Below are 15,889 nucleotides of genomic sequence, written 5' to 3'. Positions count from 1 at the left end.
CCCTTAATAGGAATGTTATGAAATTATTTTAGAAAATATGACACATTGTTGAAATAGTCACTTACCTTGAATTCTTATCATTGTTATCTGTCAGGTTAAAAACAATACACAAAGCAGTTAATAATAATGACAAAATTCAATACAGTTGCTAACAATTTTGTCCTGATAAAGCTTCCTATAAATTACTTTTATCTGCAGAACATTACAAAAAGATTATTTGGTTTTTCTCCTTCCTCTCATTCTTTCTACGTCACTCCATGCTATAGAAGAAGACACTCTTCCAGGTTCGGGACTGCTGGCTTAACCACATTTCTGGGCTCTTCTCCAGGATATGAAATCTTCATATTTTGTGAATATCAACTGGAGACCAACATTTCTAAAGTAACTGAAGAAAATCTGATTTTTTTGAAGTACCAAATAAAATTAATATTTGTTGTCTGATTCTTTAGTAACATCAAAATTTATTCATTTAAATTTTAGACTACAAATTAATTGGACAATAAGATGTCACTGATGCCTCCATGCCAGTAGAAGCCATGGGATTGAGCCACGTATTATTTCCCCAGCATAGGTCAGAGCACATGGAGAATAGGATGTGAAAGTTGGGGCTGAGGGTCATGGGTGCAGGGAAGCATACATGGTGAAAGGGACTCAAGGTGCTGATATCAGCCATCACCCTGGGATAGCCCATCCTGATTCCCCTGGTATTTTAATTTAATTTAGTTTGATTTGATATAAGTAAGAGTAAAGAGGCATTATAATATAGAAATTAATATCTTGGTTTTGGGACTCAAAATTATATTTGGATTATGGCTCCATTAATTATCAATTATGCAGTCTTTGCTAAGGTTTTAAAAATTTATCCAAATCTCAGTTTATTTTTCTGCAAAATATAAAATCATAGGACTTATTTTTTAAACAATAATAATTGCTATGAATCATCTGTGCTCACCACATGCTAGGTACTTGTGCTATGGGCTGCTCTCACATCTCACTCTGGTACAATCTCTCCTAGGAAACAGTGCTCACCAAATAATTACTACTATAATCAATTACTATATTTCAGCCAATGTTTAAACAAACTGACTCTACCTAGGAAAGAGATATTTGTGAGTGTGATTCTTTCACTCACCTGCTCATTGTGTGCTTTTACTTAGCACTCTCAGACATTCCTTTCATGGATTCTAGGAGAATCACCCACTTGTGTGTAGGAAATACATCCAGTGATGGTTCTACATTTGTTGTTGATTTTTCTTTGCTCCTGGAAACTTCACTAGCTTGTACCACTTTTGATCTAACCTCTCTTTGTATAAGAGATACTGAGAGAAAAAGGCCACTTACAGAATCTGTCTGACTCAAAGCCACGATTCTCCTCTCCAAATTTCTTCATGCTGCGAAGGATTACTGAGTCAGACATGATAATTGCAATCTGCAGCCAATAATCCTATAAAATAGAAGAATCATTGCAATTGTCTATATTCTTTTCTTTAATCAAAGTAGCCAAATGAAAGAAAAATTTGGTTCAAGAAATAACCCTTACTAAAAATTTCAAACAAAAGGAGATTTTTAGTTGGTTAAAAACTCCATGGAAGAGTGGGCGGAACCAGGATGGCGGCGTGAGTAGAGCAGCGGAAATCTCCTCCCAAAACCACATATATCTATGAAAATATGAGAAAGACAACTCTTCCTAAAATAGAGACCAGAGGACACAGGACAACATCCAGACCACATCTACACCTGCGAGAACCCAGCACCTCGTGAAGGGGGTAAGATACAAGCCCTGGCCCAGCGGGACCCCAGCACCCCTCCCTCCGGCCCCAGGCGGGTGGAGAGGAGTCAGCAGGGAGGGAGAGAGAGCCCAGGACCTCTGAACACCCAGCCGCAGGATTCCAGACCAGAGCACAGACACAGTGCATGTGTGGGGTCCTGGATACTAGGGAAACAGGGAGGCAGGACCGGTGAGCGGGTGCCTGAGGCTGACTGCGGAGAACAAAGAAATGGGAACAGTTTTTTTTTTTTTGGCAAGTACTTTTTGGAAGCCTTAAAGGGACAGGGACCCCAATACTAGGGAAACAGGGCAGCAACACCGGTGAGCGGGTGCCTGAGACCGGCACCTGAGGACAAAGAAAATCGCGCGTTTTTCCCTTTTTTTTTTTTTGGCGAGTGCTTTTTGGAAGCCTTAAAGGGACAGGGACCCCAATACTAGGGAAACAGGGCAGCAACACCGGTGAGTGGGTGCCTCAGACCAGCGCCTGAGGACAAAGAAAATTGCGTGTTTTCCCTTTTTTTTTTTTCTCTTTCATTGTTGCAGTTGTTGTTTTGGTTTGGAGAGCGTTTTTTGGAATTCTTAAAGGGGCAGGGCAGGACACTTAGCCCAGAGGCAAGGAATCTGGGGATCTCTGGGCACTCTAACCCCCTGAGCAGCAGGGAGAACAGAGGCCCCTTATGGAGATAAATAGCCTCCCAGCTGCTCCCCCTCCAACAGGGCTACACCATTTTGGAGGAGCAGCCCCAGCCAGGCCACGCCCACAGCAACAGCAGAGATAAACTCCAAACCAACTGGGCAGGTAGCCAAAGCCCTGTCTGTGCACAGCTGCCAAGCATAAGCCACTAGATGTCGCTATTCTCCCAGGAGAGGAAGGCCACAAACCAACAAGAAGGAAAGCTCTCCCAGCTGTCACTCGTACCAGCTCTGCAAACTATCCCTATCACTATGAAAAGGCAAAACTACAGGCAGACAAAGATCACAGAGACAACACTTGAGAAGGAGACAGACCTAACCAGTCCTCCTGAAAAAGAATTCAAAATAAAAATCATGAACATGCTGACAGAGATGCAGAAAAAAATGCAAGAGCAATGGGATGAAGTCCAGAGGGAGATCACAGATGTCAGGAAGGAGATTACAGAAGTGAAACAAACCCTGGAAGGATTTATAAGCAGAATGGACAAGATGCAAGAGGCCATTGAAGGAATAGAAAACAGAGAACAGGAACGTACAGAAGCTGACATAGAGATAAAAGGATCTCCAGGAATGAAACAACACTAAGAGAATTATGTGACCAATCCAAAAGGAATAATATTCGTATTATAGGGGTACCAGAAGAAGAAGGAGGAAAAGGGATAGAAAGTCTCTTTGAAGAAATAATTGCTGAAAACTTCCCCAAACTGGGGGAGGAAATAATCAAACAGATGACGGAAATACACAGAACCCCCAACAGAAAGGATACAAGGAGGACAACACCAAGAAACATAATAATTTAAATGGGAAGGATCAAGGACAAGGAAAGACTTTTAAAGGCAGCTAGAGAGAACTGGGTCACCTATAAAGGAAAACCCATCAGGCTAACATCAGACTTCTCAACAGAAACCCTACAGGTCAGAACAGAATGGCATGATATATTTAATGCAATGAAACAGAAGGGCCTTGAACCAAGGATACTGTATCCAGCACGACTATCATTTAAATATGATGGTGGGATTAAACAATACCCAGACAAGCAAAAGCTGAGGGAATTTGCTTCCCACAAACCACCTCTGCAGGACTACTCTAGATGGGAGTGCTCCGAAAAAGACCACAGAACAAAACACACAACATATGAAGAATGGAGGAGGAGGAATAAGAAGGGAGAGAAGAAAAGAATCTCCAGACAGTGTATATAACAGCTCAATAAGTGAGCTAAGTTAGGCAGTAAGATACTAAAGAGGCTAACCTTTGGCAACCGCGAATCTAAAGCCTGCAATGGCAGTAAGTACATATCTCTCAATAGTCACCCTAAATGTAAATGGACGTAATGCACCAATCAAAAGACACAGAGTAATAGAATGGATAAAAAAGCAAGATCCATCCATATGCTGCTTACAAGAAACTCACCTCAAGCCCAAAGACAGACACAGACTAAATGTCAAGGGATAGAAAAACATATTTCAAGCAAACAAAAGTGAAAAGAAAGCAGGGGTTGCAGTACTAATATCAGACAAAATAGACTTCAAAACAAAGAAAGTAACAAGAGATAAAGAAGGACACTACATAATGATAAAGGGCTCAGTCCAACAAGAGGATATAACCATTCTAAATATATATGCACCCAAGACAGGAGCACCAGCATTTGTGAAATAAATACTAACAGAACTAAAGAGGGAAATAGACTGCAATGCATTCATTTTAGGAGACTTCAACATGCCACTCACCCCAAAGGATAGATCCACCAGGCAGAAAATGAGTAAGGACACACAGGCACTGAACAACACACTAGAACAGATGGACCTGATAGACATCTATAGAACTCTACATCCAAAAGCAACAGGATACACATTCTTCTCAAGTGCACATGGAACACTCTCCAGAATATACCAGATACTAGCTAACAAAAAGAGCCTCAGTTAATTCCAAAATATTGAAATTCTACCAACCAATTTTTCAGAACACAAAGGTATAAAACTAAAAATAAATTCTACAAAGAAAACAAAAAAACTCACAAACACATGGAGGCTTAACAACATGCTCCTAAATAATCAATGGATCAATGAACAAATCAAAATAGAGATCAAGGAATATATAGAAACAAATGACAACAACAATACTAAGCCCCAACTTCTGTGGGATGCAGTGAAAGCAGTCCTAAGAGGAAAGTATATAGCAATCCAGGCACACTTGAAGAAGGAAGAACAATCCCAAATGAATAGTCTAACATCACAATTATCGAAACTGGAAAAAGAAGAACAAATGAGGCCAAAAGTCAGCAGAATGAGGGACATAATAAAGATCAGAGAAGAAATAAACAAAATTGAGAAGAATAAAACAATAGCAAAAATCAACGAAACCAAGAGCTGGCTCTTTGAGAAAATAAACAAAATAGATAAGCCCCTAGCCAAACTTATTAAGAGAAAAAGAGAATCAACACAAATCAACAACATCAGAAATGAGAACAGAATAATCACAACAGACTCCACAGAAATACAAAGAATTCTTAAAGACTACTATGAAAACCTATATGCCAACAAGCTGGAAAACCTAGAAGAAATGGACAACTTCCTACAAAAATACAACCTACCAAGACTGACCAAGGAAGAAACACAAAAGTTAAACAAACCAATTACAAGCAAAGAAACTGAAATGGTAATCAAAAAACTACCCAAGAACAAAACCCCGGGGCCGGACGGATTTACCTCAGAATTTTATCACACACAGAGAAGACATAATACCTATTCTCCTTAAAGTGTTCCAAAAAACAGAAGAGGAGGGAATACTCCCAAACTCATTCTATGAAGCCAACATCACCCTAATACCAAAAACAGACAAAGACCCCACCAAAAAAGAAAATTACAGACCAATATCCCTGATGAATGTAGATGCAAAAATACTCAATAAAATATTAGCAAACAGAATTCAACAGTGTATCAAAAGGATCATACACCATGACCAAGTGGGATTCATCTCAGGGATGCAAAGATGCTACAACATTCGAAAATCCATCAACATCATCCACCACATCAACAAAAAGAAAGACAAAAACCACATGATCATCTCCATAGATGCTGAAAAAGCATTTGACAAAATTCAACATCCATTCATGATAAAAACTCTCAGCAAAATGGGAATAGAGGGCAAGTACCTCAACATAATAAAGGCCATATATTACAAACCCACAGCCAACATTATACTGAACAGCGAGAAGGTGAGAGCATTTCCTCTGAGATCGGGAACCAGACAGGGATGCCCACTATCCCCACTGTTATTTAACATAGCACTGGAGGTCCTAGCCACGGTAATCAGACAAAACAAAGAAATACAAGGAATCCAGATTGGTAAAGAAGAAGTTAAACTGTCACTATTTGCAGATGATATGATACTGTACATAAAAAACCCTAAGGACTCCACTCCAAAACTACTAGAACTGATATCAGAATACAGCAAAGTTGCGGGATACAAAATTAACACACAGAAATCTGTAGCTTTCCGATACACTAACAATGAACCAAAAGAAAGAGAAATCAGGAAAACAATTCCATTCACAATTGCATCAAAAAGAATAAAATACCTAGGAATAAACCTAACCAAAGAAGTGAAAGACCTATACCCTGAAAACTACATGTCACTCTTAAGAGAAATTAAAGGGGACACTAACAAATGGAAACTCATCCCATGCTCATGGCTAGGAAGAATTAATATCGTCAAAATGGCCATCCTGCACAAAGCAATATACAGATTTGATGCAATCCCTATCAAATTACCAGCAACATTCTTCAATGAACCGGAACAAATAATTTAAGAATTCATATGGAAACACCAAAGACCCCGAATAGCCAAAGCAATCCTGAAAAAGAAGAATAAAGTAGGGGGGATCTCACTCCCCAACTTTAGGCTCTACTACAAAGCCATAGTAATCAAGACAATTTGGTACTGGCACAAGAACAGAGCCACTGACCAGTGGAACAGATTAGAGACTCCAGAAATTAACCCAAACATATATGGTCAATTAATATTTGAATAAAGGAGCCATGGACATACAATGGCAAAATGACAGTCTCTTCAACAGATGATGCTGGCAAAACTGGAGAGCTACATGTAGGAGAATGAAACTGGACCATTGTCTAACCCCATATACAAAGGTAAACTCAAAATGGATCAAAGACCTGAATGTAAGTCATGAAACCATTAAACTCTTGGAAAAAAATATAGACAAAAACCTCTTAGACATAAACATGAGTGACCTCTTCTTGAACATATCTCCCTGGGCTAGGAAAACAACAGCAAAAATGAGCAAGTGGGACTACATTAAGCTGAAAAGCTTCTGTACAGCGAAAGACACCATCAATAGAACAAAAAGGAACCCTACAGTATGGGAGAATATATTTGAAAATGACAGATTCAATAAAAGCTTGACATCCAGAATATATAAAGTGCTCATATGCCTCAACAAACAAAAAACAAATAACCCAATTAAAAAATGGGCAGAAGAACTGAACAGACAGTTCTCTAAAAAAGAAATACAGATGGCCAACATACACATGAAAAGATGCTCCACATCGCTAATTATCAGAGAAATGCAAATTAAAACTACAATGAGGTATCACCTCACATCAGTAAGCATGGCTGCCATCCAAAAGACAAACAACAACAAAAGTTGGTGAGGCTGTGGAGAAAGGGGAACCCTCCTACACTGCTGGTGGGAATGTAAATTAGTTCAACCACTGTGGAAAGCAGTATGGAGCTTCATCAAAATGCTCAAAACAGACCTACCATTTGACCCAGGAATTCCACTCCTAGGAATTTACCCTAAGAACTCAGCAATCAAGTTTGAGAAACACAGATGCACCCCTATGTTTATTGCAGCACTATTTACAATAGCCAAAAATTGGAAGCAACCTAAATGTCCATCAGTAGATGAATGGATAAAGAAGATGTGGTACATATACGCAATGGAATACTACTCAGGCTTAAGAAGAGGGATAATCCTACCATTTGCAACAACATGGATGGAGCTGGAGAGTATTATGCTCAGTGAAATAAGCCAAGCGGAGAAAGAGAAATACCAAATGATTTCACTCATCTGAGGAGTATAAGAACAAAGGAAAAACTGAAGATACAAAACAGCAGCAGAATTACAGAATCCAAAAATGGACTAACAGGTACCAAAGGGAAAGGAACTGGGGAGGATGGGTGGGCAGGGAGGGATAAAGGGGGGGAAGAAGAAAGGGGGTATTAAGATTAGCATGCATGGGGGGGAGGGAGAAAGGGGAAGGACGGTGTACAACACAGAGAGGACAAATAGTGATTCTACAACATTTTGCTATGCTGATGGACAGTGACTGTAATGTGGTTTTTAGTGGGGACCTGGTATAGGGGAGAGCATAGTAAACATAGTATTCTTCATCTAAGTGTAGATTAAAGATTTAAAAAATAAATAAATAAATAAATAAAATAAAAAAAGGAAAAAAAAGAAAGAAAGAAAAGGGGGATTACTCCTTGATAGGATAAAACTATTGGTAAATCAAAGATTAACGCATGCTTTAATTATCCTTAATTTTGATCACTTAAAGGGTGTCAGATGATCGGCTATGGAGGTACTCATTTCTGATAATATTCCTTTCTCTTAATAAAAATAAAAAAATAAAATAAAATAAAAGCAGTTCCTGTGTGCTGACCTGCAATGAGTTCTACACAGTGGTATAGAGGGCATATCAAAATGTGGGCAAAGGGTCTGTTTGTTTTTATGCAGAAGATCAAGATCAAGGCCTAGCTTGGATACCCAGAAAATGACCTAAGATACGATATGAGGAGGAGCTTCCGGCATCAGCACTCTCTGGAGGACTCGTGCTGGGGGATGATCATCAAAAAGCCTCCACAGGGATCTGGGCGATGCTGCGGTTGTGGCTGTGTCCATCCCACCGTTTCCTGGACTTGCCACTGGAATGAGGAGGGAGATGTCTAGGCTGGCCTGTGCATACAGTGAGACAACGAATTTGAGTGGATCTGTACTGTTGGAACTCAGCCAGGAGTTGGGAGGGGTGCAAGTTGTAGCCCTCCAAAATCTTACGACTATAGACTATCTACGGTTAAAAGAACATATGGGATGTGAACAGATCCCAGAAATGGGTTGCTTTAATTTGTCTGATTTCTCTCAGACTGTTCAAGTACAGTTGGACAATATCCATCATATCATAGACAAATCCTTACAAATGCCTAGGGTGCCTAACTGGTTTTCTTGGCTTCACTGGAAATGGCTGGTAATTATAGATTTGCTTAGTTTATGTCACCATATTCCTATTATGTTAATATGTGTGCGCAAGTTAGTTAATAGTTTAAAACCTATACATGCTTAAGGTACTCTACAAGAAGATATGTCAAAAAAATAATCAATCCTCCCATGTTTTCTTCCATATGCTACCTCTATAGCTTTTCTTCTTTCTTCTTAATTACAACCCTTAAATAGAATTCGTGCCTCATATCGAATTTACCGAGCATCATAATTCCTCCAGGTGGTAAAGATACCTCAAGACAAGTGCTGGGCATAGAAGCCACAGGGCATAAATCTGCAAAGAAGTAAAAAGCTAACTTTTTCAAACAATATGGCTTCTCTCTCACCAACTTTAAATCTCCCTGTATGGCCCCGGAAGATGACTGGTTAGCCAGAGACGGGTAAGATTCCTCAAGGGAGGAACAACCTAAGACAGGCACAGTCGCAGGGGGGCCATCAGGTGAGAAATTGGGGATCAACAGTGGTGAGGCTCAGAACCTCAGCCCCCCTGTTTTGAGAGAAATCTTCTGCATCCGTGGATGTTTTAATGCCCTTGTCTAGCTTGGATTAACACATAGTCTACAGGCACACACCTTTTGCTCTCTTACAACACTAAACTATGTTTTCTACCTTTATCTTGCATCTACTTACCACTTCAGCACTTTATTAAAAATAAAAATAATAATAATAATAAAGGGAGAAATGTGGGATCCACATATCAATCAAGTATAAAAATCAAATGAATATTCATATTTGACCTGATTGTTTATAATTCATAATGCGTGATCAAAACTGAAAGTTTCTGTGATGACTGCCCTTGTACTGTTCACCATGTAAGAACTTATTCACTATGTAAGAATTCGTTCACCATGTAAGAACTTGTTCGTTATGCTTCAGAAGATTGAAGACTGATGAGAATTAGGCTTGAGATGGATTAATGATTGTGCATTGAGCATTGACCCCCCTATACAGAATTTTATTGTTGTTAACAACCGTTTGATCAACAAATATGAGAGATACCCTCTCAAAAAAAAATTAAATAAATAAATAAATAAATATATAAATAAATACCCTCCATGGAAGAATCTAATTAGAAAAGATAAAGCCAACCACTGATTACAGTTTTCTCTGGTTGACGAATGGGTAGTTGCTTTTATTTGTACTTTCTGCTATCTATGCCTGCTTTTTTCCTTCCTTCCTTCTTTTCTTTTTTAATGAGTAAAAATAAAAAACACTAGAAGGGCACAACCAACACTAGAAGGGCACAACAAAATTCTTGGGTCAGTGCAGCAGATCAGTGATATCTGAATACTGATGGGCAGCCTTCAGTGCTCCTTCATAAATGCAGTCTCTCGGTCCGGTATACCATGAGTCCAGCGTGGACCAGGAGAACTGCTACCCAACTCATTTTACAAAACAAGTATGACCTTGAAATTAAAGCCAACAGGAATGTTATAATAAAAAATGGAATTATAATTACTTTCAAAAGTAGATCTAAAATCACTAAATGAGATATGTTAAGCATAACTAAACAGTTTATGAATAAAATGTAATGAGCAATGTTGCTCTCAGGAATGAATGATCATGTAATGTAAAAAATTCTTATTTTGATAGCTGCAGAAAAAGTGCTAAAAAATACAATAGTCATTTCTGATTTTTTAAATAAAATTAGAGAAATAATTGTTTTGCAACCCTAGTGAATTAATTTTGGGTAATAGCCAGCAATAGCAATGAATATTAAAACTATTAACTGATAAATATTAACTCTCTGATAGTATGAAGTGTTGTGAGGATATAGAAGAAAGAAATTAAGTCATCATATTTCCCTAGGCTCATTTTGGCTCTGACAATTTCTCGTATTTTTCTTGTTTTTGATGACCTTAACAGTTTTGAAGAGTATTGAGCAGTTATTTTATAGAATATCCCTTAAAATGGGATTTATATGTTTTTCTCATGAGTAGGCAAAGCTTGTATGTTTTGGGGAGGAAGACCACAGAGGTAAAGTACTCTTCCCATTATACCATCTCAAAGATACTACCTACATGATTTGTAATTTATAATGATATATATATATATATATATATTATATATATATATATATAATGGAATATTAGACAAAAAAGAATGAAATCTTGCCACTGTGACAGCATGGACCTAGAGGATATTATGCTAAGAGAAATAAGTCAGACAAAGAAGAAATGCCATATAATATCATTTATATATGGAATCTAAAAGGGCTGAACTGGAAGAAACAGAGTCAGTGGCAGTTACCAGAGGCTGGGTAGGGGTGAGGGATATAGAGAGATGTTAAAAGTACAAGCTTGCAGCTGGAAGATGAGTTTAAGTTCTGGAGAGCTGATACATAGCATAGTGATTATAGGCAATGATGCTGTATTGTATACTTCAAAATTGCTAAAAACTAGATCTTAAATATCCTCACAACAAAAACAAAGTAACTATGTGATGTGAGAAGTGCTAGCTAAAGCTACAGTAGCAATCATATTAACATATAAATACATCAAATCAATGGGTTGTATACCTTAACTTTGCACAGTATTATATGTCAATTATATTTCAATAAAAAATTGTTTTAAAGTCTGAGGAAGGGTGAGTTTGCTCTTTGCCTTAGCTGGGACATCTATCTTTTCCTGTCCCTGGATACCAGAACTCCTGGCTTTCAGGCCTTCAGACTCGGATTAGGAATGAAGACCATTGGATCCCCTGGCTCTCAGGCCTTTGGATTTGGCCTGAAACTACATCATGGCTTCCCCAGGCCTGCAACTTGTAGACAGCAGATCATGGGACTTCTCAGCCTCCATAGCCACAGGAGTCAACCCTTCATAATAAATCTCTTCCTATGTGTACCCTATGGCTTCTGTTTCTCTGGAGAACCCTAACTAATACACTGGCTATTCTATGAGATGGCTTATTTCTAAAAGGAAGAAAACATAACTTAGATGTGAGTGCCAAGATAGCCAACAAATAGGTGGGGCTGTTCTTTTGTTTGTTTGTTTTCTTTCTCAGCATTCTGTTCAGTGCATCACTCTGAACTTTGATGGCTATAACTCCAGGGGAAAAGCCCAGGGTAAAATACCTTTGAACTGAAATCTGTCAAAGGAACAAATAAGAGAGAAACCCATTTATTGCTTATAAACTGTCATCCACTTTTGCTCACCCATGTGTCTCATGAACTGACTACAGAAAAAGGGACCCCACTGAAACTCCCAGTCCAGATATGCCCTTTCTCGCCCTTGTAATTACCTAATAATATGTAGATGGACCACTTCTCTCCACCCCTTGGAAACACCTCTTAATATGGAGATGCACTAAGGCCAGGGGAGACTCTGGAAATACTGCAATTTTACACACAGCTCCACCGCTCCAGAAAGCTTGCCCCACAATCTACTTGCTCCCCATTTTCTGCAATGGCCCTTGTGCAAGAAAACTGGAGCACGTAACCAGACTGATAACATATAATAACAACAGCAATAAAATCATGATAATCCTCAAGCTGGAGGATTCAGCTAAGTTCAAAGTCCTATGCAGATTTAGTCCACAGCTCGCCCATTGCACAGGTGGTTAATGGCTGAACATGTAGGGAGTTTAGAGCAATCATCACATGGCAGTTCCAGCCAGGGGGCGGGTCCAGGCCTCAGGGACTGTAGAAGACAATAACCTTAATGGAGATAAGATACATGTTTTTATGACAACAGCATAGGTAAATCTTGGTCATCAGGTAGGATGCATGCAAGAGAGTGGTCCTGTGATAGAACAGTGGCAGGAATGGGATCTCATCCTGGTCTAGTATACAAGACTTTAACCCCCCTCCTTCTCTGAGTTACAGATGGGTTAATATATAGGGCTATGGGAGGTACATGCACTGGCCATAAAGATAAAACAAAACTTCTCTGTAAGATGCTCTTACCTCCTGAGTGTTTTGGATACACTACCATTATCTTTGTGGGCCACTCTGCTGTTACTCCAGGAATACACAGGAGGCTAGTTTCCAGGCTTTTTCTCCAAGGTGCCAGAAAAGTCAACCGTCACTGGTCCATGTGTCGAAATGTCCAGGTTCATGTCCATTCAACAGTCTCCAGGGTTTAACACAGTTGGGGCTGGCAGCAGGATGTTGCTCTGCTGGCCATATCCTGGCTTCAATAATTCCTCCTTGGTTTGCACGTACAGTTGTATAGGAGAAGCAGCAGTGTGTGTTAGCACATCCACAGGGCTCAAGGCTCCTCTTTGGGGCTTCTTATTCAAAACACAGTGGCACTGTCAATAAGCAAACTGACCAGCCCTATAGACTACTGGTGTCTGACTTCAGGCCAGATTTCAACAAACCATTGTACCTCTCTATCATGCCTGCTCCAGTAGAGTAATATGGTACATGAAACTTCCACTTTATTCCTAATTGCTGCACCCATCCTTGCAATGCATGTCCAGTAAAGTGGGTGCCTTTATCGCTCTCAATCACCTATAGCCGGCCATAGGCTGCAAAGAGATTCTAGGCCCTTCTTGGTGGTCTGCTGATCTGCATGACATGCAAAAAAAGCAACCATCAGTCCTGGAGCTGTGTCCACACAAGTCGTGGCATACCAATATCCTTCTGACATGGGCAGAGGCCCAGTATCGTCAATCTGCCACCTGATAACAGGTATTGGCACCTTTACTATTGTCCCATGTTGCTGAGGGTCTCAGTGTAAGTCTCTCTTAGAGCACACAAGGCACTCCTTCTGGGCTCTGCTGACTTTTACAAAGGTCAATGGCAAGCCCCACCGATGAGCTACAGCCCACATTGTCTTTTGCCCTGCGTGTAACAAACTCTGGTGTAGCCATTGGGGTATATCAGAGGCAGGCTTTCCTTCTAGCCTAGGCCAGTGTGTCTGCTTCATCATTCCCTGGGGATGCCAAAGGCAAATGGCCAGTCACATGATACACACTAATTGTCTTAGTCTGACCAGAGGCCCATAGGTCTTGCCACAACTCTTTCCCCCAAAGGGGCCTGTGATCAATCATCCAGTTGGCATGGTACCATCTTGGTAGCCACAGGATCAAGCCCCAGTAGATGACGCAGCTGTCAGTGCAGAAAACTCTAGGGGAGGGCTCCTGGGTGATCATGAGCCATACTGCCTGCAACTCAGAATCCATTGGCTGCTCTTCCCCTCTCCGTCCTCCATCCACATTGTCTCAGTCTTAGGATGAAAGCCACAGCCCTCCACTTTGGGAGCTGCTCATGACTGGAGCCATCTGTATACTAAACATCTTCAGATACAGCAGCTCTTCCCTCCTGATGAGGACTCTCAGTTACTAATGGCTCAAAAATCTTCCTGATTTCCACTGGTATACACCACTGATGCCAATAAGCACTGGAGTTTTCTACTTAAGGGGATAGTAGAGAGGGTGCTATGCTTCTTTAAGTATGTGCCCCATTTGGTCAGTGTAGGCATCTGTGCCACACCACTCTGTGGCCTTTGGGTCCAGTCTCACACCCACCCCACGATGGGATAGGTGGTTATTACCTTGGTCAGAGCTGTTCCTGTGATGGGCTCCATAGTCAGCAAGGCATGGTACACAGCAGCCAATTGCTTCTCTGTCAAGGTGTGCCAGACCTCTGCTCCTTTCCATAGTTGTGATCAGATTCCAGTAGGTTGGTGTGTCTGTTCAAGTTGCTGCCAGAGGCCTCATCCATAACCATCTTCAGTTACATGAACATCTAGCTCACAGGGCCTTGATGAGTCCATTATATTCAAGGCCTTAAAGGCCTTTAACTTAGCAGCAGTAAAAACAGTTGCACACATTTCATCTCAGTCCCACCTGATGGCCTTTCATACCAACTGGTATAAGGGCTTCAAAATTTGTGCCAAGTGCAGGAAAAACAATCTCAAGTAGCTCAAAAGGTCCCCAAACTCTTGTAATACTGCCACGGTGGTAGGAGTAGGGAAAGCCTGGATCTTGTCTATGACTATTTCTGGGATAACTTCCATTTTACCTGACCAGACAACCCCCAAAAACTGACAAACCAGTTCTCTGAACCTTGGTGCTATTCACAGCCTATCCTCTCTTCTGTAGATGTTGTTACAGTCTAGGAACTTCCTCTTCTAAATCTGCAAGAGAATCAGATATGAGCATGATATCATCAATGATATCATACAGCCACACCATTTGTGGTTTCTTCCATGTGGCCATATCCTGGTCTACAAGGCTGTGAAAATGGTGGGACTGTGGAGGTATCCTGTGGAAGGACAGTAAATGTCCACTGCTGGCTGTCCTACATGAAAGCAAACTGTTCCTGACTTTCCTGTGTTATGTCAATAGAGAAAAAAAGCATTAGCAAGGTCCACAACATAATGATACGTCCCTAGTTTATGACTGAGGGTGTCCATAAGGGCTGCTATAGAGGGAGAGCAGCACGCAAAGGGGGTTTGACTTTGTTCAATTCCCTGTATCCAGGGTCATATGCCAGGAGCCATCTGGCCCCATCCCCTCATTCTCTCCTGACATCTCTACCATCTCCCAGGCTGTATGCACCACTCTTTCCTCCCCTTCTCCCATGGCTTCCTCCAATGTGGATTGTCCAGCTGCCATTCTCCCTCAGTGCTATCATATTTTCCAGGAGCACTACCTGTCTTCTCAATAACTGTCTCTCTTTCTTAAGGGCATCCCATAGGTCATTGCCCACCTCCTCCAAGAGATGCTGAAGTGTGTCTTTCTCCTGCCAAAGTCTTTGTCTCTCCTCAATAACCCTTTGCACTATCTCAAGAAAAAGACATCTCACAATCCCAGCTGCTGCTTAGGGCTTCTAAGCAGCCTTCTACCTCACAGAGGCTAATTCCACAGCCTCCAGGGTCTCTATCCTTCCCCACTATTCAGAGGGGGGTTCCAGTATCTCCCCACCATCTCTAGGGGCAGCCTGCCCAAGGGTCGCACCTATGAAGACAGATTTTGGGCTCAGAGGTCTGCTGACTTCCGCCAGATGTAACTCTGGGGGAAAAGTCCCAGGGAAAAATACCTTTGAGACCAAAATCGGTTGAAGAGAGAAATAAAGTGCAAACCCATTTATTGCTTACAAGCTCCATCCACTTCTGCTTGTCCATGTTGCTCATGACCCGACTGCAGAAAAAGGGACCTCACCCAACCTCTCCAGTGCAGAT

General features: G+C 40.8%; 1 protein-coding gene across 10 annotated transcripts in view; it reads right to left on the bottom strand.

Moving 5' to 3' along the window:
• ABCB11 (ATP binding cassette subfamily B member 11) overlaps nucleotides 1–15,889 on the bottom strand; it is a 223,665-nt gene that overhangs the window by 128,869 nt on the left and 78,907 nt on the right. For 6 of the 10 annotated variants that reach the window (XM_073218733.1, XM_073218739.1, XM_073218734.1 and 3 more), the window contains exons 2-3: nucleotides 1,342–1,444; nucleotides 66–87 (exon numbers count right to left, since the gene is read on the bottom strand). The exons of 1 other annotated variant lie outside the window; for it this stretch is intronic. In XM_073218733.1, the coding sequence (XP_073074834.1) occupies nucleotides 66–87; nucleotides 1,342–1,417 (98 nt within the window). In that variant the 5' untranslated portion in view covers nucleotides 1,418–1,444. Of the gene's footprint in view, nucleotides 1–65; nucleotides 88–1,132; nucleotides 1,270–1,341; nucleotides 1,445–15,889 lie in introns of those variants that run through there. 3 more of the 10 variants (XM_073218736.1, XM_073218735.1, XM_073218740.1) reach the window with 2 other exon arrangements.

The sequence above is a fragment of the Manis javanica genome, chromosome 12 (assembly GCF_040802235.1).
Source record: "Manis javanica isolate MJ-LG chromosome 12, MJ_LKY, whole genome shotgun sequence".
In the NCBI taxonomy this organism is placed as follows: domain Eukaryota; kingdom Metazoa; phylum Chordata; class Mammalia; order Pholidota; family Manidae; genus Manis; species Manis javanica.
Note: the sequence above shows the minus strand (reverse complement) of the source record. Positions and strands in the feature narration are given on the sequence as shown.